The sequence below is a fragment of the Heliconius melpomene genome, chromosome 18 (assembly GCF_056956725.1).
Source record: "Heliconius melpomene rosina isolate 202511_hmr_F chromosome 18, ASM5695672v1, whole genome shotgun sequence".
Lineage (NCBI taxonomy): Eukaryota > Metazoa > Arthropoda > Insecta > Lepidoptera > Nymphalidae > Heliconius > Heliconius melpomene.
The window spans coordinates 13,565,927-13,589,564 of record NC_140406.1 but is presented as its reverse complement, the minus strand read 5'-3'; the positions used below and the strand labels follow the sequence as shown (position 1 = coordinate 13,589,564).

The 23,638-nt window shown below is 30.9% G+C and overlaps 3 protein-coding genes across 7 annotated transcripts in view; 2 read left to right on the top strand and 1 right to left on the bottom strand.

Annotated features, from left to right (window-relative positions):
* Fim (plastin-2 fimbrin) overlaps positions 1 to 12,597 on the top strand; it is a 39,595-nt gene extending 26,998 nt beyond the window's left edge. The window contains exons 3-15 of the mRNA XM_085202410.1: positions 525 to 668; positions 3,217 to 3,298; positions 4,314 to 4,467; positions 5,317 to 5,480; positions 5,620 to 5,729; positions 6,052 to 6,246; positions 6,680 to 6,893; positions 7,217 to 7,347; positions 7,755 to 7,902; positions 8,270 to 8,421; positions 8,511 to 8,612; positions 9,008 to 9,177; positions 11,996 to 12,597. Of these exons, the coding sequence (XP_085058536.1) occupies positions 525 to 668; positions 3,217 to 3,298; positions 4,314 to 4,467; positions 5,317 to 5,480; positions 5,620 to 5,729; positions 6,052 to 6,246; positions 6,680 to 6,893; positions 7,217 to 7,347; positions 7,755 to 7,902; positions 8,270 to 8,421; positions 8,511 to 8,612; positions 9,008 to 9,177; positions 11,996 to 12,197 (1,968 nt within the window). The 3' untranslated portion in view covers positions 12,198 to 12,597. The remainder of the gene's footprint in view (positions 1 to 524; positions 669 to 3,216; positions 3,299 to 4,313; positions 4,468 to 5,316; positions 5,481 to 5,619; positions 5,730 to 6,051; positions 6,247 to 6,679; positions 6,894 to 7,216; positions 7,348 to 7,754; positions 7,903 to 8,269; positions 8,422 to 8,510; positions 8,613 to 9,007; positions 9,178 to 11,995) is intronic.
* P5cr-2 (Pyrroline-5-carboxylate reductase-like 2) overlaps positions 1 to 23,638 on the top strand; it is a 379,085-nt gene that overhangs the window by 48,654 nt on the left and 306,793 nt on the right. The window lies entirely within an intron of this gene.
* Positions 13,042 to 23,638, bottom strand: part of Dmtn (transmembrane and coiled-coil domain 2 protein Dmtn) — a 36,920-nt gene continuing 26,323 nt past the window's right edge. Inside the window, exons 10-18 of one of the 5 annotated variants that reach the window (XM_085202411.1) lie at positions 22,460 to 22,474; positions 21,065 to 21,088; positions 19,824 to 19,989; positions 19,225 to 19,351; positions 18,656 to 18,766; positions 18,027 to 18,134; positions 17,571 to 17,767; positions 16,958 to 17,092; positions 13,042 to 15,023 (exon numbers count right to left, since the gene is read on the bottom strand). In XM_085202411.1, coding sequence (XP_085058537.1) covers positions 14,996 to 15,023; positions 16,958 to 17,092; positions 17,571 to 17,767; positions 18,027 to 18,134; positions 18,656 to 18,766; positions 19,225 to 19,351; positions 19,824 to 19,989; positions 21,065 to 21,088; positions 22,460 to 22,474 — 911 coding nt within the window. In that variant the 3' untranslated portion in view covers positions 13,042 to 14,995. The remainder of the gene's footprint in view (positions 15,024 to 16,957; positions 17,093 to 17,570; positions 17,768 to 18,026; positions 18,135 to 18,655; positions 18,767 to 19,224; positions 19,352 to 19,823; positions 19,990 to 21,064; positions 21,089 to 22,459; positions 22,475 to 23,638) is intronic. The other 4 variants (XM_085202413.1, XM_085202412.1, XM_085202415.1 and 1 more) reach the window with 4 other exon arrangements.

Here is a 23,638-nt window from a genome sequence, read left to right as displayed (position 1 = left end):
AAGATCGAGCTCAGTGGCGTGCATTGGAGAGGCCTATGTCCAGCAGTGCACGAGGACAAGCTAATGATGATAATGAAACCAGTTTAAACTTAATTTTAGTTTAACGCAACACTGATATTTGTGGTTTTATTATTCTCAAGTCCCCACAAACGCAACATCCGCTGTGCTCGTACATGGCGGCGAGTACAATAGGGAGATTAAACTGTATCCTCGTATAATACTTGACACACTTTGGTATAACTGTTCTGAGCCTTTAGCAAAGTAAACCAAATTTTATATTAAAACGTTATCTCGATATAAAAGGTATCTGTTGTTAATTTTAAGTTTTATCCTAGTGGATGATGATGATCCAAGAGTTAATACTTAGATTAATAATATGGACGTTATAATAAATTATAAATAGTAGTAATATAACACAGTCTTAATTCTTAATAACACAGTCTTAATTGTGAGGTAACCCAGAATAAGTTTACATTGAAACGATAAACGCTTTCTTATTCTTAATTAAACCTCATCTTCAATAGGTACGATGCATGATCGAAGAATATTACGACAACGGTGTCAAAAGCGGGCGCGGCGTCAACGGCAGCATGAACGGCGACGCTAGGAAGAACGGCATCTCACTGTCAGAGTTTGAGGAACTCTGCGCCAATCTTAAAGCACAACAGGTAAATTTTTAACGTTTTATGTTTTTCTTCTTTCTCCCGTCTTTCTTTTTACTTTACGATGTATTCCTCATATAGCATAGTAGGCAGAGGGCACCTAGTGTTCTGATATTTCATTCCTCACATTTTGTCCAAATTTCGTGGCATTGTGTGTTGTGTGGTGGAAGTAAACACCGCACCGTTTTATCCTGTTACCAGAACGAGGAAATAAAATGATTCCCCCAATAGAGAATCGAACCCATGGCCTGTAAACAACGATGGACAGCTCTTGTGTCTCTTCGATAGTTTTAAATATTTTACCGGTGTAGAGTGTTATAAAACGTTTTCTTCTTATAATACTATTTCACTATTAGATAAAATTTATGTCATATAATATACCTACTTATCAATTTGACAGTTTATGACTCAATTTGATATTTCATGTTTTAAATTAGACACTTATTGCTGACAATAATAAATATAAAAGCAAAAACAAAAAAACTGATATTCCATAACGATATTTTTTTTAATAATTTTAATTAAACAACTTCAACATAAACTACCCTTAAGTAATATTTAAAACTGCAGTATAATTACGAAATTGGTAAAAATTGAATGGGTGCCAGTTTACCGTAGACAAGTAAGTAAGGCTTGCGTTAAATGTCTGACCATATTTAGGTTATGTTAATATCGATCATAGCTGATGTCGACGCGTGTAATTGTAGTGTTACAGTAACCGCACATTGCATAATATTTATCGGCGCCAAGCCGATACCGTAATAAAAGATCATCTGATATTGTCAATGCACTTATCGTTTGGTTCGTGATAAAAAGAAATAAAAAGAAAATTGTTTTGTACATTTAAAATACAGTATTAATTTAAAATATAGTCTCATAAATCGATATACGCCGGCTGCATGGACGAAAAATGATGAGCCCTTGTCACGTTCCGTCGAGTCCAGTCGAATTGAGTGTGCAAGCGAGAGCGCGAAACAAACGATAGAGAGGACCGACCTAAACGTTTCGCTTGTGACACATTCATTTCTCTAATATATTGCACAGATGAATGAATACAATTCATAAATAAATAAAAAAAATGTTAATAGCACATTGTTATTTGTAAATTGTAATTAGTCTGTATAATTCAAGTAAAAAAACTATTCGAATTAACGAGCGCAAATAAATGTAAATTTATCGATAAAAATATGTAATATTCGATTAACTTCTATATATTATACAAAATAATGATAATTCAATTCAATTCATAAAAGTATGCAATTTTCTATCAATATTTTCTTATGATGTTATCACGCAAAACTATCGTCCGTAAACCGACTGTATAAACAGCCAGCTTTTACAGTTGTAAAATGTTTCACTTATTTAAATTTATATTTTCATTTCTTCGCTCTGGTGTCGAAACAAAGCGCGGCGTTGAATTCCGCCACTCGACACGCAATCCATCCAGTGTTCGGCGGAAAGCGGGGATCTTAACACTAGGTTCCATCTGCCTACCCTGCTGTGTTCGGGATATAGCGTGAAGCTGATTTATTTATTTATTTATTTAAACTTACCTCAAAATATCTGCCTATGAAGTACTTACGATATTTGATAGTAATTACATCTTTTACAATACCATATCATATCGAGTATATCCAGTGAACTAATGTAATCTCCTTAGCTCAGTAGGCTCTACTGACAATACGTAGCAAAGCCAATAGACGTTCAGCGACAAAGGTTGCAAGGGTTAAATGCATGTTACAGCTCATTGAACTACTACTTACATGCATGTGCAATTTATATTGTATTTTAACGGCATTTAATTAAGCTGATGGAAGTTGTGAGTCAGGTGACCTGTACGCTCGTTTGCAAGGCAAATTTTGCTATTCTGTAGTAATTCATTCCGCCAAGTGGGGATCGAATCTTCAACCATCGCGTTACAGTCACTGCGCTAAAACGGCCTCATATTCTTATTTGTATTTTTAAATAGAACAAATGACCTCATTTATTACTTCGTTAATGTCATTGACATGTTCATTGATTGATAAAAAAAACAATGAACAACTCGTTATTGTCTGGACGTGTGTATGTTACACACGAGACAGCTTATTTACGTTAACATAAGTATATTCTAAAAATTTATTAAAATGGCATTTATATATATTTATTAGAATTTATATATGTATATATATGAAATAAAAAACGTATTTTTGCTCTGCACAACGCCCTGGACATTGTAGACGCTTGTTTTTTAAAAATATTTTTAACTAAACTCATTAACAAAAAAAAACTGCTTTCACACGTTCCGCCGAGTTCTGGAGGCATTGAGTGTTGAGAGAAGGAACAACGAAATCAATGCCGCGCTTCCTGGACACCAGAGCGAAGAAATGAAATTATTAAATATTCCATGTCTTCGAGTGGGAATTGAATCACAACCTGTCGCGCTTACAGTTCCATGCTTGTACTCCTTCGCTACTACTTGCCTCTAAAATTATCCAGTACAACATTTACCCTATACACAGTTTACAATAGAATTTAATTATTTTTGTCATAAAAATGCCGTTTGTTTTTTCAGGTGTCGAGCACTTTCAAACAGGCCGTCAGTAAAAAGGAGAACCTTGAGCATTTGGGCGGCATGAGCGAGGCTTCGAGTGACGGTACTTTCACTTTGTAAACTACTGTTTTGTAAATAAAAGTTTGTTTTTATGTTTAAAACAAATTAAACGGTCTTATGGAATTGATTTTTTTATAATACGATTGAAGTTTTTTTTTTGTGGTAAAAGTACATATTTAGTCTATTTTTTTTTGAAAACACATTCTTTTTCATTTCATTGTTTTCTTTAACTATTAAGTTACTTTCTCCGTTAATTTTGTTAAACTTTATCAAAATCTTAGTCGCGCTTAGTCTTTCTTTCTTGTAGCTCTTTTAAAAGCAGGACTAACCTTTTCTCTCCATAGCAGGGTAAGCAGAGTCGCAGAAGGAACCTATCACCCTTGTTTTGATAAACTTCATGTCATACTTTCTGCCCAATTTTCTAATCATTCCCTGTTGACTGGTGAAACTCTCTGTATAGATACTAAGTTACGTACGTACTTAATATTTATAATATGATTTTAATCAACTGTCAATTATATATATATATTAATATAACAGAATTCTCTTTCAATATATTTCATCTCAATGAGACATCAATGCTATCATTTGTCTAATGTATGTATTTACAGCTGCATTAATAAACGATTTCGAATGATAGTAATTAAGCGAGTACTGAATGGACCCGTTGTATTTGTTACTCTTCATATTATGTTTTGATTTGTACGTACTTATCGTATGAGTTAATAATTTGATTTTGATTATTTTAAATTTAATTTAAGTATTTATATTTGTATTAATTTTGATTGGAATTTTGGTATAAGGACGCTTTTCTTATGGGGGAGTCCCTAAGCTTTCTTTTCTCTTTTGTCCTTCTCTCTATAAAATTACTCCTTTTGAAACTTTCTGCTTTATCCTAATTTAAGTTTAAGTAATTTCACACAAAGCTGGCAAATAGAGTGAATCTAGTGTTAAACCACTTCGTTCTTTGGTTGAATTGTAGTCACACAAAATATACTTTACATGAAATGACGTCATAATTACTGATATTTAATACCTCTTTTTGACCTTACTTCTAGGCACAACACATTCAGTACGTCTGGAAGAACAAATGGCGTTCTCGGGGTGGATCAATAGTAATCTAGAGCACGATCCCGACCTGAAACACCTGCTGCCCATCGACGCCGAGGGCAAACAGTTGTATGAGAAACTCAAGGATGGGTTGATTTTGTGGTAAGTTTATAAATTATATACGACTGACGGTACGGTTGGCGAGTCGTGGCCTTTTGAAGTCAGGCTTTTTGAACTTTTACGGGTTGTCCAAGAAAATAATCAAAAGTAAGAAAATGATTATTTTATATATCATTTTACTGGGTCTAAATTTTGATGATTTTTTTGAAAAATCAGTGTATATTGTAAATTGCAACTCTTATTATACGCCTTATTAAGGATTCGTTTAATGATATTATATTAAGAATAGTTTTACGTTAGTCATGTGAAAAGATTTTAATATTAAGATGCATTTCTATGACTTCAGTTATTCTTATAAGTAGCTTCATAAATAACTTAATGCTAACGCTCTTTAACTTTAGTAAAATACTTGTTATGTAAACAGTAAATGAAAATACACGACTATCGAATAAGTGTGAGTTCGATTTATGTCATTTTATTTATAAATTTTCCGTGCAGACTGTTTAGAGGTTTAGTGGACACCACAACATGCATTTATTGAATAAGTTTGGCCTCTTACTATACAGTACGAAGCTTTAATGTATAAAAGTATTACTTTATTTATGAAGAAACTACCATTTTAGTAACTATTGGTTATAATATTTAAAAAGTATTATAATATTATATTCTTTTTATATTTAATTATAATAGTTCTTTTAGTGAAGTTTAAAAAAACCGCATAACATGGAAAGCAGACGGAAGCTCTCGTCGAATTTTTGTAACATTCCATTTTGAATGACGATTCTAGTAGGAATCGTACCCGCAATTATGCAACAGGAATGCCGCAGGTATTCGTTAATATTCGCTGTTCGATCGCCTCCATAATAATAAACAATTTCATCCTTTTCACAGTAAAGTAATAAACCATTCGTGCCCGGACACAATCGACGAGCGCGCCATCAACAAGAAGAATCTAACGCTATACACTAAACACGAGAATCTGACACTCGCCCTCGTCTCCTCGCAGTCTATCGGCTGTAACATCGTCAATATAGATGCACATGATTTGGCTAAAGGTAATGTGAATGTTTTTTTTTAATATGTTTGTATGATTTTTTGGATGCCGTACCTCAAAAGGTAATTAATTATTAATTTTATAATTTCATATATTATGCGTTATGTTATTTTTTTCTAATTATAACGTTTTTTTCTCAGGTAAACCTCACTTGGTATTGGGTCTTCTTTGGCAGATCATCCGTATTGGTCTCTTCAACCAGATTACACTGGAACACTGTCCTGGACTTACGGAACTGCTTAATGACCAGGTGAAGTATAGCTTATTTTTTACATTAATGTTTATCCCGTATATCAAGATACAAAAATAATTCAAGAAACATATTATATATCATTTTAATAATAAATTAAAAATTGTTTTAAATAAAACAAAGTAATTTTACAACAATTTTAATCTTCAAATCTTTGTTACAAAAATCGAAATCAAATCAAATCAGCTTCACGTTTTACAGTCACACTTTGTGCCTCTGCTCTACGACTGGCCTCAGTGAATTGTTACAATAAATATATTTTATATGATTTCTTTACTCTTACAAGCAATATTAAAAGTCCATATAAAAAAACCCATTCCAGGAAAGAATCGAGGATCTCCTCGCCCTGTCCCCCGAAGCGATCCTCCTCCGCTGGGTCAACCACCAGCTCCAGAGTGCGGGTATCACGCGTCGCTGCACCAACTTCCAACAAGATGTCGCCGATTCAGAGATATATTCTTATCTATTGAAGCAAATAGCACCGGACGATGCAGGCGTCACTATGGATGCATTGAGGGTATGTTTTCCACTTGAATTTGAAATATGGCATGTTGAATGGGGGAACTGAACGCCGCACTTTGTCTTACTATAATGGGGTGAAGATAATATTACCGGGAGTAGGATGAAACCCACATCCACCGCATCCCCCCAATAATAATTTGAAAAGAAGTTATCATTAGATTTATTTGATTAGACTGATTCTTAGAGTGTGTCTTTATTGTAAACAAAAACATTTGTTGGCTTGTTGTTCAGAAAAAAGCTCAATTCCTAACGAGGAATTGCAACTGAACGCACTGTGCAATCGGAAAGAAAATAATCAAAAGTAAGAAAAAATCGTTAAACACACATAATTTACATACTACTTTAGGGCAGCAAGGACTCGTTGAGAGTACTATATTTAACTTTTCGCCTATAAAATTAAAAACTTATCAATACTTTCATTCCCACAGGAAACAGACCTCCTCCGTCGTGCCGAGGTCATGCTCCAGCAAGCGGCCAAGCTCCGTTGCCGCGCGTTCGTGACTCCGGCTGATGTGGTAGGAGGAGTGTACAAGTTGAACTTGGCTTTCGTTGCCAATCTGTTCAACCAGCACCCAGGGTTGCAGAGAACTGATGTAGACAACGAGGCGTATCACCAGCTCGACGAGACTAGGGAGGAGAAAAGTGAGATGTTTCTTTTTAATGTTGTCCAGCCTCAATATTTTATTTATTTTTTGAGAGATTTCTCTCTTGGATCTTCTTCAGTCATTTTAAGCCATATAAAGTAGCCATGAACCCTCAAGATTATTAGGTTGATATCGACAATAAGGCATATTACCATCAGAGACCCAGACCAGTCAAAAGAAAAGAGGAGTTTTAGTTTTAAAGTTGTATTATTTGAGAGGAACGGAAAATCTGCAAAGCATCTTCGTGATATAGATATGTAATATTTTAAGTCTTTTTTAAAAGTACAATATTTTATAATGATATATTTATTTTCCTTTCAGCATACCGTAACTGGATGAACTCAATGGGTGTAGCACCACACGTCAACTGGTTGTATTCTGATCTCACTGACGGCCTGGTCATCTTTCAGCTCTATGACATTATCAAACCTGGCATTGTTAATTGGAAAAAGGTAATTATAATGTTTATTTCTGTACATGCCTGTACAGACAGCATTTATAAAATGGACAACGTTTATTTTGAAAGTGGTGTAAGTCCATTTTTGAGAAAAATGAGCTATCACGTAATTCATGCTTAATTTAATGTATTTTTTTATATATGACTAGTCCGTGTTTAATTTCTCAAAAAAAAACCCATGTTTTGAACAACTTAAAATCGGTCGGTAAATGAAATTGCATAATCATCGACATACTAACCTTTAATTTTCTCGAAACAAAAGAAAATGGACTTACACCACTCTCAAAATAAACCCAAATATCTGTGATAGATGATAGATGCATGTTCTTCTTTTAGATATCATTAAAGTGCCTTATTATGATTATGAATATAAAATAAAATATATATTTTTTGGTTTATTAGGTCCATCGCCAGTTCTCCAAGTTACGTAAATTCATGGAGAGATTAGAAAACTGCAACTACGCAGTAGATCTCGGAAAACAGCTTGGTTTCTCTTTAGTGGGCATTGCCGGAGCTGATATCAACGAAGGCAACGCAACGCTAACTTTAGGTAAGAGTTATTAAAAATTGTTATTAGAGATTTGGGACATCGTCAAAATGTAAACGCGACGGTTTATGGGTTCGATTCCCACTCGTATTTTGTTATCTAAAAGACATTGGCGGTTTTTTCCATTTATGCTTATTTTTATGAATTGAAATATAGATATCATTCATTGTAGCACATAGCTTGACTACGAAACTATTTCTATATTATAAAATTTTAAAATGGTATATTATAATAACCTTGATAATCTTTTAAAATTTCATCTTCTGAGTAGTAAATATATTTTAATTTATTTCTATATTTAACAGTATATTTTTTGAATAACTATAAGAAATAAAATTATTCATATATGAATATAAATTTGTTTTTCCAGCTCTAATATGGCAACTAATGCGAGCATATACACTGTCTGTATTAACGCGACTCGCCAACACCGGGAATCCAATTATTGAAAAAGAAATTGTACAATGGGTCAACAATAAATTACAATCTGCCGGCAAGACATCCAGTATTAGGAGTTTCCAGGTATAGTAGTATTATGTTTTTTACACTTTGTAAATATACATATACTATTAAATTATAAAGATTATTTACTTTATTCTTTATTTATTTAGGATGAAGTTTTGGCGGATGCTATCGTAGTGCTGGACCTAATCGACGCTATCAAACCAGGCGCTATTAACTACGATTTAGTGCTACATGGAGGCACCGAAGAGGTACATATGACATAATATTATTTCATATTTTTATGTACATATGTATTAAAAAAAAATAAGTGACAAGACTCGAATCCGCGCCTCTTGTTTACAGTCAGAGCTCTTTGATTATTAAGCTATGCGTTCTTATTAAGTTATATTAATACAAAAAATACAAATACGTTAAAACTGTTACACGCTTTTAAAATATTTTTCTGTAAATGGCATGAAATAACTCTAAAAATGTTAAAAACAATAAAATCTTACTAACTTAAGTAACTTAAACAAAATAACAGAAACAGTTTCTGTTATAAGTAATAATATACATTATAAGTTTGATATAGAAATTCATAACTATCTACATCGTTTCGCAAAATATATAAATTAATCTATAACTTACTTAAAAAAAATTACAGGACAAACACGCAAACGCCAAATACGCAATATCAATAGCGCGGCGTTGTGGTGCGCGAGTGTACGCGCTACCAGAGGACATTACGGAGAGGAAACCCAAGATGATCATGACCGTCTTCGCGTGCCTCATGGCCCTCGACTATATACCGATGTCGCCGGCACAACCCAATGCGTAAGACCCATGACCTTAATACCCTCATGACATCCCCCGGTACTATCATGCTACCCTCCAGTACTATCATATTACCCCCGGCACCATCACGCCACTCCCTGGCACTATCATACTATTTTTAGTACAATCATAATATGATTACTCTGTAATGTCATAATTTGGTTTAGATATGTATAAAAAATTTAATATAAAGAGACACGAACCCGCATCTCTTAGTTAAAAATTTTAATATTCAACATTGTTCAATGATTGAATATGCCATCATAATTGTCGTGACGCCATTTTTTTACATTTACAATATTTTTATTATCTTTTATTTTCTTATACTAAATGTATACTAACTTATTCGTCAATGACTTTTTACACGCCATTCTAATTATTATTTTAAAAAATATATTAGATTTTTATTTTTTTATAAATATTACTAATGTTAAGCATATCAGTTAAGAAATTACTTTACGTAAAATAATTATATTCATTTCTATTATTGGTTTATGACAAATAAAAAAAAACAGTTTTAAGTTGAAGATTCTTTTAAAAAATTATGTAAAATTTTTTATAAAATATTTTTTTACTTATGATCGTTTTATAAAGCATTTTGTTTTAATATCATAAATATCATGCTTTAATTTATTTGATAAATGAATGTCGCCATTTTCTTGTAATTGTGCAGAGATGACTTTCGGAATATTTTATTTTATTTCAAAATTTTAGACAAATTGTCTATTACTAATAATAAATATCACCCACCTGGTTTAAGTTGAAAGCTATTATTAAGGTATAAAAAATGGTAAAACAAATTAATGGCCTTTATACAGACTGTCACACATTCCGATACTTTGTACCTTAAGTATATATAATAATATAAACATAGAATAAGGCAGGGTGTCGGTTGTTGTAAATAAAGCGAAACCCGGAAGCTTTTCACACGCTTTTTTTATTGCACCCAAATTATATAAATAAAATTTAAAAAAATATGTTTATTTTGTGTCATATTTGTGTTATAACACTGGATTCAAATATTTTTTTGTACTCATAATTGTTATTTTATGAGAAAATTTGTAAATAACTTTTACCGAAATCTCTGGGCTTTGTTTACTCTGTGGTGACGGAAGTTCGTGTATTGTGATGTCCTTCTGTCTTTATTACTCTGTGTTTGCGATCGCAAATAATAATAATTATTTTATACTATATTATTATTATATGTAGATAGGTTTTTATATAAAAGCTTTGTATTATGGAAAGTGAAAAACTTATTTTAACACTTTCAAAGTGTTTTCAAAGAATTGAGTTTTTTTAAGGTTTAGAAGTTTAGTTTAGTATGTCCTAAATGAATGAAGTTTTGTTAATTTTTTTGTATGTTTCATACAAACTATATATTTTTTATTATATTTAATAACATGTATTTACTTTAAGTGCCAATTTTTACTTGTTTTACTTTCCATAATATTAAACAGCATTCATGTTACTATAGGATTACTTATATACTATGTAAGTCCCAAATCGTAAAATCAATTAAATATTACATTTAAATTTCATTAATCATTAACGTTTCTAGTACTTATCGAGGTTTTATACGTTTTTTACAACGAAACGATTTCTCTAGTTTTCTTTATACGAATGTCGGTAATATTCGATTGTATCTTAGTAATTGTAAGTTTCGGTACTTAATGTCGGATTGAGAATTTAACGTCGATTAAATTAGGCCTACAACGTGTTAACTTAACATTTTATAAACAAGCAATGGTATTTTAATGGCTTTTATTATTACTGTTCGTGTTTAAATGCTTGTCGTATTATTCATAAGGATATATTTAGGAATTTTGAGGCTGAGAGCAACATAAAGACAATTAATTCCTTTTTTTTATATACGTTAAACGTTGTTCCGAATAAAACAACAGATAAATAATAAATCAATATAAACTATTCTTATGAATGCCTTGTTCCCATTCATTCATTTGTTAAGTTGTTGTCTTCAATTACAGTTAACTAACTATATAATATAATAAAGTTCTCATTAATTATGAGAATCTCATTATCTAAGAATAACTTGATCAAAAAACAAAATATTTGTGACGTAATTTATAGAAGGCCCCTTATTTAGTACACATACGTACATTCCGCGACTGCTCCATTGCATTCCCGATCGGCATTTTTTACATACATACAAGAAATTTGATAATTTTGTATATTATTTTTTTAGTACTTTAGGAATTCCTTTTTAATACAACGAGTTATTTTATATACCATATGTTTTTATTATTAATGTACATTTATAATTTTTTAAGAATGATTATAATATTTTTCTTTAGTATATTTTTTATATTGATCTTTAATTGGGACATTTTAGACTTGAATAACTAAACTATTTTACCCATATACATATTATAATATAAAGCGTATGCTAGTGAACTAATGTAATGTAAGCATATAAATAAATAAATCGGAATTGAATATCTTTCTTTCATTTCATCTCGCCTCAAACACGCCTGTTTAATGTCAAACGCACTATTTCTTCTAATTAAAGAGTATCATTTATGTTTTTTGTGGTCTTGGGTGCTTTAAGTGTTTCTTGTCTTTGTGTCGGTGTCTTTTGCCTTTACTGTAAAATCTTACATGGAGGTATGTCATGTTAATATATAATATTATTTTTAATAAGAAATTCTTATTTTTCGTCATAATATCAATTAATATATTGGGATTACTTTTAAAATTTATACAAAATTATAATTTACGTAATTATTTTAATTTAAACTCCTATTATGTTGAAGTACCTACATGCAGTTTAGAATACAAAAAATCAATATATGTATTAAAGGTCTGAAGTGCAAATCGTAGACAACTCTGGCTTTGAACATCCAGATATAATCGACACAGTGGACGGATCTATACTAATAGGGGCCGATGAAGACCACAGCCTAAGGTTAAATATTCAAGAGAAACCGGCTTTACCACCAAAACCTGAACATTTGTCGCCTTTACCGAGGTCTGTTTCCGTTTCCTCCGCTCAAGAAAAATAATTATGTTGTTTATTAATACCAAAAAAAACATTTTTATACTTTTCGAAAATAACATTCCAATTAGATAAGTTTATTCATTATTATTAGTTGATTTAATATTATTTATTACGTATCTGTTGTAATAAACTATTGATAAAACTATATCTGAGAATGGACTAACTTTTCTCGTAAAACCATTGTTTTTATTAAAAATAGTAAATAATAATATTTTTTTTAATAACGAAATGATAACATTTGTATTTCGTTTATAGATGACAATCGTAAATAATGCTGTGACTTTTTATCCGTTTTATATTTTTTGTCATCATAAAAGCACATAATTATGTACAACAGAGGTATTGAAGTGTAAATTTATATTTTTATATATTTATTTTTTTGGGATAAAATAAATTTTTACCAACGATTTTTTTGTTTACTTTCCAATCTGTAATGATTTATCTAAATATTAACATCGTAACTAAAATTTCTTATATACATATATTTATTACAAATACTTTTGTATGAAATGGTTAGGATTTAGACATAAACGTTGCAAAAACAGGCGTCTATTGTTTTCTTTACTTATATTAAACGTGTAAATGACGATAACTAAAATTTACGATGATTTTAACGAAATCATTTCGGCGGACACACACAGCCACATACGCGCACGGCCATGCTTACACACGTAATTCTCACGACGGCTCTGGAGAGGGTGCGTATTTGATACTGGAAACCAATACCATAGTGTATTATCTAAAATAATATAGAAGAAAACAAATATATTATATATTAACATTTCCTCCATCATACTATGGAGAGGCAAATCGTCAATTAGGTTTGTAACAAAATAAGAATGCAATACTGAATAAAATTGTGATGATTTATTTCAATCAATAGCCGGCAACAAATAATGAAATCTTTTACATAATATTGTACTACACATCAACAGGAGAGCTTCAACATAATATTTTCAAAATCTCTGCGCAAATTATATTATATACATTATTGCTTATTTATAGGGCTGTTCTTAGACACTTTAGAGTTTATAAAAGAAATAGATATGGTGAAAGCGAACTTCACACTTTGCACACGTTATACTCGTTGGTCTTTTGTAAAAAAAAAATTAATTCTATACAATCTTTGCGTATTCAATTATTTATTTAATATAATTTCATTAAACATTATTATAAATTAATAAGTAATATAAAAATTATTAACTCTCGACCCATCGACTATAACTTGTGGTGATACAAACAAAAAAAAACAGCACAGAGTAAAAAAAAATATTTACACAATATACAAATTAACTTAATATCAGAGCATTTATACATTATGACAATGTGGAGGGTACAAACTGGGCGTTATGTCTAGTTCTAGAACAATTTAAAATTTATCCAATTATTTAATATATAGGTACTATTCGATCAGTAAGAAATTTGGAATGTTACAAATATCAATATTAAAAATGTTTCCTTTCTTAAATTGTAATTTAGTTAATAGTGGTTAAAGTATTCGTCTCATATAATTTAAAATAATATTTTTCCTATACTAAATAATAATAATAAGCAGTTTGTACCAATTTATTTGCATGCATTTCCATTTATTTGCATAAAGCTAACAACATGGGACGATTACTTCACTCACTTTACAACGCATCAACGTAACTAGAATTTTCATCGACAATTTTAACACGAATAAAGCCAATTTAAACAACATAAATATAGGAACCTACCGTAAAAATAAATTATAATTCCGCTAGAAAGAGCCCAATATTGTATTATCTATACATATTACTAATACAAAATCAAATATTGCCTATAAAAGTTAGCTATCAAATGCATCCTACACCCTTATTCACTCGCTAAAGCCACGTTTCAGTATAAAAATAATATCGACACTGTCGCTAAGAAGCTAATTGTGATGGGAAACAAAATTTTCACAAAAAATGAAATATTTACAACAAATTGAAGCAAAAATTGCAATTCAAAGGTAATCCATCACCATAACTGTACGATTCGTCGATTCGAGGTTTTGAACTTTAATCTAAATATAATGAAACTGTAACAGACCATACTCACATTTATGGGGTTACTTTGCTGAAATGTGGATAATTAAAGAATTTTAATTAATTAAAACCATAAATGTGATGATAGCTGATACTTATTTCAAGAAAATTTGTCATTTAAAAAACTGAGTATCCGCATTGAAATAATCAACATTATTTAGGGGACCCAGCCCGTTGTTCATACAATAGTGAAATTGCATACAAAAATTTCTGGCGCAGAAATATTTATGTTTATTTTATATAACAGTTACAGCAGTGTCCCATATTATTCGATAAGTTTTATATTCTTACACCGCGAAATTATTATATGCAATATTTCAAACATATCTAAACTTAAAATAATTAAACTGTTTTTTTTTCTAGCTTTTAATATAATAATAATCACCAATATTTATCATATGTGGTTAAATGGTAAGATAAACATTACCACAACTATTTTCAAATGAATTTATTTGATCACCACACAACGCAAGCGACACTTTAAAAATTTTAAGAATTTACTAAAATAACAAAATAAAATCACAGAATCCAGTATTATTAATTTGTATTTTTTTAAAGAAAATTTCCTTAATCAATCAGATATACAATAAATAAAATTGAAATCTTGCCTATACATATAAAACCAAAGTAAATTACACTTATTTATCTTACCACCTGTCACCTACATTTTATATAAAAAAAATGGCCATAGACTTAAATCAAAAGTCAGGACAAAATTGCAATATTACCAAAATCTCCGAAACGCCAGATATCAACCACACAACGACTTGCATTCATACCTGAATTGGGAAAAGAAAAGAAAATTAAGAAAAAAAAAATGCCAATTGAAAAATAAAACAACATAAATAAGTAATTAAGAAAATATATAAATAAATACAAAAACAAATATATAATTTGTTATATTATTATTGCAATTACGTCCAAGTCACGAAACAATAAATAACTTTATAATATAAATATTATTTTAATTATAATTATTATACATATAATATAATTTCACACTGATATGGTTCAGCTATGATACATAATGTACACTATATACTGTACATAACAAAGCGTCATACATATTTATATTTGAAAAACAACAATAATTTGGATGATATTCAAAAATCTGAAAAATAAAATATCAAGGAAATCATATTATATTCCCCACTATTTTGGAGTATAGGCAGAGGTAACCTGGCGTTAAGACACTGCGTTCTCCGCCGTACTCCATTTTTCGTCCACTTTGAGTGTCATTTGTCAGTCAAACTCCTATGAAGTTAGAGAAATTAAAATATTTTCTATTTAAACCACATACAGTGTAACAGGACCAATCTGCGTCGCGATAGCGTCAACGAAATTATAATTATTTTGTAAAAACTAACAATTCATTTTGGTTGGAGGTAGAAAATGATAACCAAAATTGAATATCAAAGAAAAAATATTCCAAATATATGAGAGACATCTTCTTAATAATATCAATTGATGATTTATTTAATTTTGAATACCATCCAAGTATTATTAATAGTACATAATAGTTAGTATTTAGTTACACACTTGTTAAAAAATGAAGGTGAGTTAGAGTGAAATGAATTTTAGAATTTTATAAGGAAAGTAACTAAAAGCGTTAGTATCTAATATTAATATTAGTTTTGTTATACACCCCATAGAATCGCCGCCTGCGGCATTTAGTACAAGTTAGATAGTGGTTGTAAAATTTAAATAATTTCCATCCAAATGTAAAAGTCAAATTAAGAATAAGTATGATATAAAACTATTTGTCTTGATCGAAAGTTAAATACATGTAATTAATTTATAGAGTGTTTGTGATACAATTTAAATTTTACTTATAATATTTAGTACTTCTTACTCAACTAAACAAATACTTAAAGAAATAGTTATAAAAAAAAGAATCTCAAATAAAAAAATATTTAAAAAATCCATTCATTTCTCCCACTCACCATACGAGCTCAATAATTAAACTATTTACCACAATATTCAACATACAAACATACATTAATATACAAAAAATAATCAATTACTAACTTGACATTATAAAAGCACATTATTTAATTAATATATCAAATATTTCAAAGACAAGCTATTTTGTATAAAAAAACGAATCATACACAAAATGTATGAAACTAACAAATTATATATATATATATATAAAAAATCTGTTACAATTATAACAAATGATTTCTACAATACATTTGGTCACAGAATAAAAATATAAGTAAAAAACCCACACAAGATTTCCATACACGAGTTGTGTATACATACAGTGTAAACTCCAAATAACGTCACTACACAGGGATCTAACGGAACACTCTCTAAAGCCTCGAAACCACTATACTTTGTTAGATTTTAGCTTGTTTTCGATACAATGAATACATTCTGTAGAACATCGTACTCACCTCCAATAACGCAAATACGTGGTTAAAAGTAAAAGTGACAGAACATTCTAAATTGTTAAAATTGATAAAAACTGGAAGTGCTTACGTTTTTTTTGTTTTATTATGTAACGTATAAAATATTTGGTGCTAATAGATTGTGTATCGTCATATTGCGATTTAGTTGCTCCCAAATTTCCAAACAAGAAATCAGAACTATATTTCTTTCTATTCACCTTATGGCCATTTCAAATAACGTCATAAAATGTTCATTCAGAGTTTACATTGTACATATAATCACATATAAATACATATAAACACATACAAATGGTTATTACCTGTCGTGGTGTTTGTCAAGTAGGTACTCCTTTAGTCGCCGTAGCAGGTGTTCGGAGAGTTGAGTCACTTCGGGCCACTGCTTGAGTACCATGACGCCGACCATTACTGCGAGACTTGTTGTTAGTACTCGCACTCTGCAATTTGTTTATAAATATATAATTAATAAAATATTATCATATTTACATTGTGTTTATATATAACGTAGTATAAATATAAGTTAATTTTTTTAAACATTTTTAAAGTGTTATTACCTTACGAAGGAAAAAACTTATTATAGAAAACATATAAAAAATTTAAAGTAGTAGGATTTGAACCCGTTCCTCCTGGAAACGGTCCAAACGTTTTGACCATTCACCTGTACGTTCTCATCAAGCTACGTCGAAATTCTTATACTACAACTGATTTTTATACATTCTAAAATAAATATTAAGCTTAATTAATTATTGGGTTTTTATAGACATAGTAAATAATAAATAAGCCATATTTTCTTTTTCTTACTTTGGTAGACGATGTTTCGAAAATTGAGCGAAAAGTACGAAGCATGAGTGTTCTGCTAACATGTTCTATACCTATGTTTTTCGGGATACGGCATAAATCTAAAAGAATAGGTACCTAGTCCTCAAGAAGGGCATGGCGACACCGGCGACGGTGGCCACCAGCAGCAGGGCCAGCTGCAACAGCGTGATGGCCACGTTGAGTAGCTTGACGAGCAACACGCGCGGGGGCAGCGCCGCCGACGCCGCCTCGCCGCCGCCACCACCCGCGCCGCCCCCGCCCACGCCCGCCATCCACTGCTCCAGCTTGCTGATCTGTGGGGAGATCTCATATTAGTGCATGTTCTCCTGGTGCTACTTAGGCTGGATCTACACTATAACACTCTAGTGTGGATCTTTGGGTATATTGTATGTTTTTTTTGTTTATAATTACATTTAAAGATTTTACGTTTTACAGATTTTACATTTTACAGATTTTACGTTTTACAGATTTTACGTTTTACAGATTTTACATTTTACAGATTTTACATTTTACAGATGAATTATAATTAAATAAAAAGTTAAAACTACTTACTTTAGTTTGACATAAATCTAGAGCTTCATGTATGTCTCGTATTCTTTCTTCACTTTGATATTGTACTTTTTCTTCTACATCAGTCAGGGCTTGTTTTAAATTTTCTACCTAAAATTATATAATATCAATAACAGCAATTTATATGACTCTAAAACGATGCACATAGTATGGAATATATGGTATATAATAATTACAAAACCCTAATTCACAATATCACAAGTTGCAAATATATAATCACTTCTCAGATTGGACGCTAAAATATCTGGATATGTAAACAATGTACATGGCACATCAACAAAGAAGAGATCCTTATTTAAATCTCTATTCGGATAACTTATTTTTTGTTCAAATGCCGAACTATATTCTCCCTAACTACTACAAATAAAATTACTAATGCCAGTGAGTGTGACGTATAGTTTGGTAGTTTACTAGTTACCTACAGCTAACATGACGGTTTTGGCACAGCATAAATAATATAATTGTGGTATCTATCTCTTTCGCCTTGTCCACTGCCATTAGTCCGCACTTAGCCCTCCAGGGAGTCCTCATGCTTTTCAAGTGACCTTCCTCCATCTACCTCTAATCAACAATATCAATATTGTGTAATAGTTTTATGCCATATGACATACCTCGTTTTGATGTAATTCAGTGAGATCATTGATTTGCTCCTCCAAACGTTCCGTCTTGAAGCGCTCCTCTTGCAACGCCGCGGATAGGAACGACACTTCTTGAGATAAATTCTGAAAATGGGATGTTTTATTGATAGTCAATAAAAACATATATTTATAATGTAAAACAATGGAAATTTTCTATTTGTCAATTTTTCTATTTCACAAGACAATGCTGTCAAATAGTATATGAAATATGATGAAAAATATATGAAAATTAGAGCCTATTTTTACTGAGCTAATTTTTACTTAGCAATAGGTTCTAAATCCGAATATAAAATATAAAAGTAATCGCCGTTATAGCGCCGTAGCACAGTCTGACTGTAAGATTCAACTCCCACTCCAAGGAATTCATTTTCATGTCCTCGCTTTGAAAACAAGACAAAGTGCGGTGTTAAATTCCGCCTCCTTCCTCCTCTCAAAAATTGGGTGGAATGTGGAGAATGAAGTGTCACACAAATTTAGTCACATTACATGCAGTAAAGCACAACAGCCCTGGTTAATATAAAATAAATAAAACGATAGTATACCTTAATGGAGTCAATTTTCTCCGCTAACCGTTCATAGTCCTCCCGCCGCTCGCGCAGCTCGTTCAGTATGGGCTTGATACTGAAGTTCGGATCTGACATATTGTTTGATCCACCTTGTGTTGGATAACTGGGCGGTAAATAATGATTATATATTAATTGACAAGAAATTCAATAATTAAGGCCAGTTGCGGCGCAGTTGTGGTGACTTCTTTGTTCGGTGACAAGGTAAAAATGCTGTGTTGAGTGCTACTACTCAACACACAATGCCTTCAGAATTCAACAGAAATTGGGGAGTGGAGTGTATACATGAGTACAAAAACAAATTGAGTCACTGTTACTCTTCTGATTCGCTAACCAGTTCTAGTTTCAGTAATCATCATAATGACGTAGTATAGTGCTGTTGCTGTCAGTTAATGTTAATGCACTCAGTGAAATGTTTACATTTAAATTGTTACATACTCTTAGCCCGTTCAGACAAAGCATAGTTACCGCTGATTACCGCAACCCAACATAATTCTCTGGAGGGGAAAATGGAGTGTCTTGACACTTTCACTCTACCTACTCCACCAAATAAAAAAAAAAAACACAAAATGACTTACGGAGCACCCTCACTGGTGACAGACGAGGAGGGCGAGCCGTCCGGCGAGTACTTCTGCGCGGCGGCGGGTGAAGCGGCGGGAGCGGGGGCGGCGCCGGCGCGTGGCAGTGTAGAGCCGCGACCCTCGCCCGCCTCCGACGCGCGCGAGCCTTCGGACGACGCGTTCGCTGCATTGTAGGGGAACTCAATACGGGTACGACCACCTTGGGTATGTTACTCTACCTCATTTTGTAGGAATACTGTGTGGTTATACTATACAGTAAAATTAATATACACAAGGTTGTAGACAACAAGAATTAACTAAATAATCCATAGTTAATGTTTTTTTTTTCTAAAGATTAACAGAGATAAGATAAACATATTGTCATCAAGTTTATTTTTGGGTCAAGTCATTACTTGAAATAAGTCACTAAGTATTGTTTAGCCGTAAGCGTTCTTTTTATATCTTAATTTTTCGATTGTCTTAGCATCAACGATATATCTTTTCTCTTTTTTTGTAATATGTTAACTATTTATTATACTATAGATAAATTGCGCATGCAATGTAGGCGAGTACCTTCAACATAACCAAATCAATTTTGATTTCAAAATAGTCATGCTTGCCTTCATGCTATGTAATTTATAATAATTGAAATAAATAATTAAATTAAGAAACGATGCATAAATTTTAAATTTCTTTACATAAATATATTTTTTGTATAAACCATTAAATTAAAAAAAACTATGCTTAAACTAACATAAAATATATCATAACGTAAAATATAAAAGATAATTGCAATAAATATTTCGCGACGAACTATATGTGTAATGGGTACGACCTTACAATACAATGGATGTGAACGTTTCCAATGATGTCATGCCAAGGCTGTGTGCAGTTAAAAAACAATAACTAAACAACAAACATACATACATACATATATAATTCTATATAGTTTTACGAGTTACATCTTATCTTATAATAAGGTGCTAAGATAATATATAGATTTTTTTTGTACAGAAACTAATTTATTATATTTTTAATAAAAAATATATATTGTGCAGTATACACTGTAAATGCCATTTCCTATTAAAATAATTAAAGTAAAGTATACATTACTTTACTTTAAGTCAGATATAGTTATAATATATTACTATGGCACTACTAAGAAAACAAAGTAAATATATAATGCCTCATTTGAAAAAAACATATAATATGCATACGTATAATAAGTAAATATATAAAAAGATATAAAATATATTTACCTCTCAGTTCCGTGTGTTGCGGGGCTGGCGTGCAAGAATGAGATGATAAGCTAATATTAATTGCTATACGATTTTGTGATATTTCGTATATTTAATGAATAAATTATAAGATCAGTTATGTCAAAATGAGAATAATATAGGATATATTGAAAGAAAAAAATATATAATTAAAAATAAAATCTATATTTGGAAAGTACACATTTTGGCATAACTATCAAAATGTTAATATGAAATGAATAGATTTAAGAAAGAGGATAATGATAAAAAGGAAAGTGACTTCTTACTAGATTTATGCTAAAGTATGAAAAGTTAAATAAAAATATCTACTTATGATTGATTTATGAAAAAAAAAATAAAAGGTGCAATTTAATGTTTCCTAAAAATCCGCTTTTCTGTATTAATCACAAATTTACAATCTAAAATAGTTTTTATCAGTGTTGAGTTAACCTAGGTCTTGTTTAGCATTAACACGCGAAGTACTTGTAGAGATTCTAAGTCAAATGCCTTGAACTTATTATATCATATCTACAACAACTAGAAATATGTTTGACAAAACATAATTATGGCATATTTAAGTATCTGTATAATATATTTATATATACAGATAACAATTAATAAACAAAGATAGACAAAAACAAATATAACAAATAAAAACCTATTTACATTTCTTCCGGCATTTCCTGCACTTTTTGAATAACATTTCACTTTGTTAGCTCCGATGCATTTTACCACGCATAACTCACACCTAAGCCCAACGTAATAAAACTTATTATCGTACAAACATTATATTATATGCAAAACAGTGCAATTAGTAAGAACGTTGGAAAACAACTGAAATGAAGTCACAAGTTGTAAAGCCTTGTCTATGAACTTGTGCACTATTGTGTTATCTACTGTGGCCTTGAGATAAGTAAACATGAATGACAGTTGAAGAGATTAAAGATGATACTGAAATGGTGTAAACTATTTAAGATAATAGTTTCGTGTTAATCTTATTTGTAAGGATATTTAATTATTCTTTAAAATTTATTATTTTAAATATTAAGTGGTGGATAAGAATCAAAAATCTATACATAAATGGGTAAAATATTTTCCTTTGTAGGTTAATATGTAACAGATTGAAACTACGTCTTTTCTATGTGCTTTAAGTTATTCAAGATCTAAATGGAAATATAAACAAAGGACCATATTTATAAGCCGCTTTCAAGCCTGAGAACGAGCTTGAGATGCTGTTTTCATTAATAAATTATATATCTAAGAATGAAAACATCATCTCAAGTTTGATCTCATACCTGAGACCGATCTATAAATACGAGCCTAAGTATTATAAATTGATGAATTTCATTAATAATGAGTGCGATAGTTAACACAAATGTTTCTACGCGTCATACTTACAGGGACCCGTGTTTTCTGCGAGACAAAACGTACAATTAACATACTATATTATGTATATGTAAATGACACTAGCGAGAAATGTAAATGAAAACAATTGATTTTACAATCGTTAAACAAAAATAAGGCCATTATTCAAAAAAAATATAAAATCATCGTCCAAATCGTAACTTTTAAACAATTTAAATTATAAAAATATATGTAAAAAGTATAAAGATCGAATATCTATAGAGTTTAATCAGTTTTAAAAATAATAAAAGATTCTAATAGGTTTTTCACATAATTAAGAAATCATATGTAGTAATGCAGCAAGGCGTATAAATAAAAAATAACTTAGTAACTTACGCCATAAGCCTAATATTATTAAATAAGTTTTAATTTCCCCTACATGTTTTTTATGCTTCACGCTGAATCCCACACAAAATAGTAGGAAGAGAGAACCCACCAAGACAATTTCGTTCCTAATTTTCCGTCGAATTCTGAAAGCATTGTGTTGAGTGGCGGAATTCAACGTCGTGCTTTGTCTCGTTATCAGAGGGAGGAAATAATAATATTAAATTTTTCATTCCCCGAATGGAAATCTAACTCATCACCATCGCGTTTACAAACGCTCACTTGTACCGCTGCGCCACAACGGCTTTACGATTTATAAAAAGATCTTGTACGAATTTGCTACAATATAACAAATAGTAGTAATACATTAATGAAACATTGAAGTTAAGTGTCGGTACTCAACGCCGCGCGATGTCTTGTTTCTAGAACCGGAAAATTTAAATTATCCATTCCCCGTTATGGGGATTGATCCCACAGTCGTTGCGTCTACAGGTAGACACAACGATGTTAAAATGAAATAGCCGTTAGATGCTGCCAATTTTAGAAACGAACCTAAGACTTATATTACTATTACACTAGTACAACGAAATTTTAAAAAGTACATATTATTAAGTAGCAAGCCACCATGAAGCATTATTAAAAGCTTAAGAGAAAAGTGTATTAAAAAGAAAAAAAATGTTAACTAAATTAAAAATAATATATATTATGTTCATATAATACTAAATTATTATTTTGTGTCTAATGTTATAGAAACAATATAGGTACATATTTTTATTAGTTTTTTTAACTCTATCCCGTACCTAGCATATTAAGCAATTAGATCATAGTGTCAAGACACTCCACTCCATC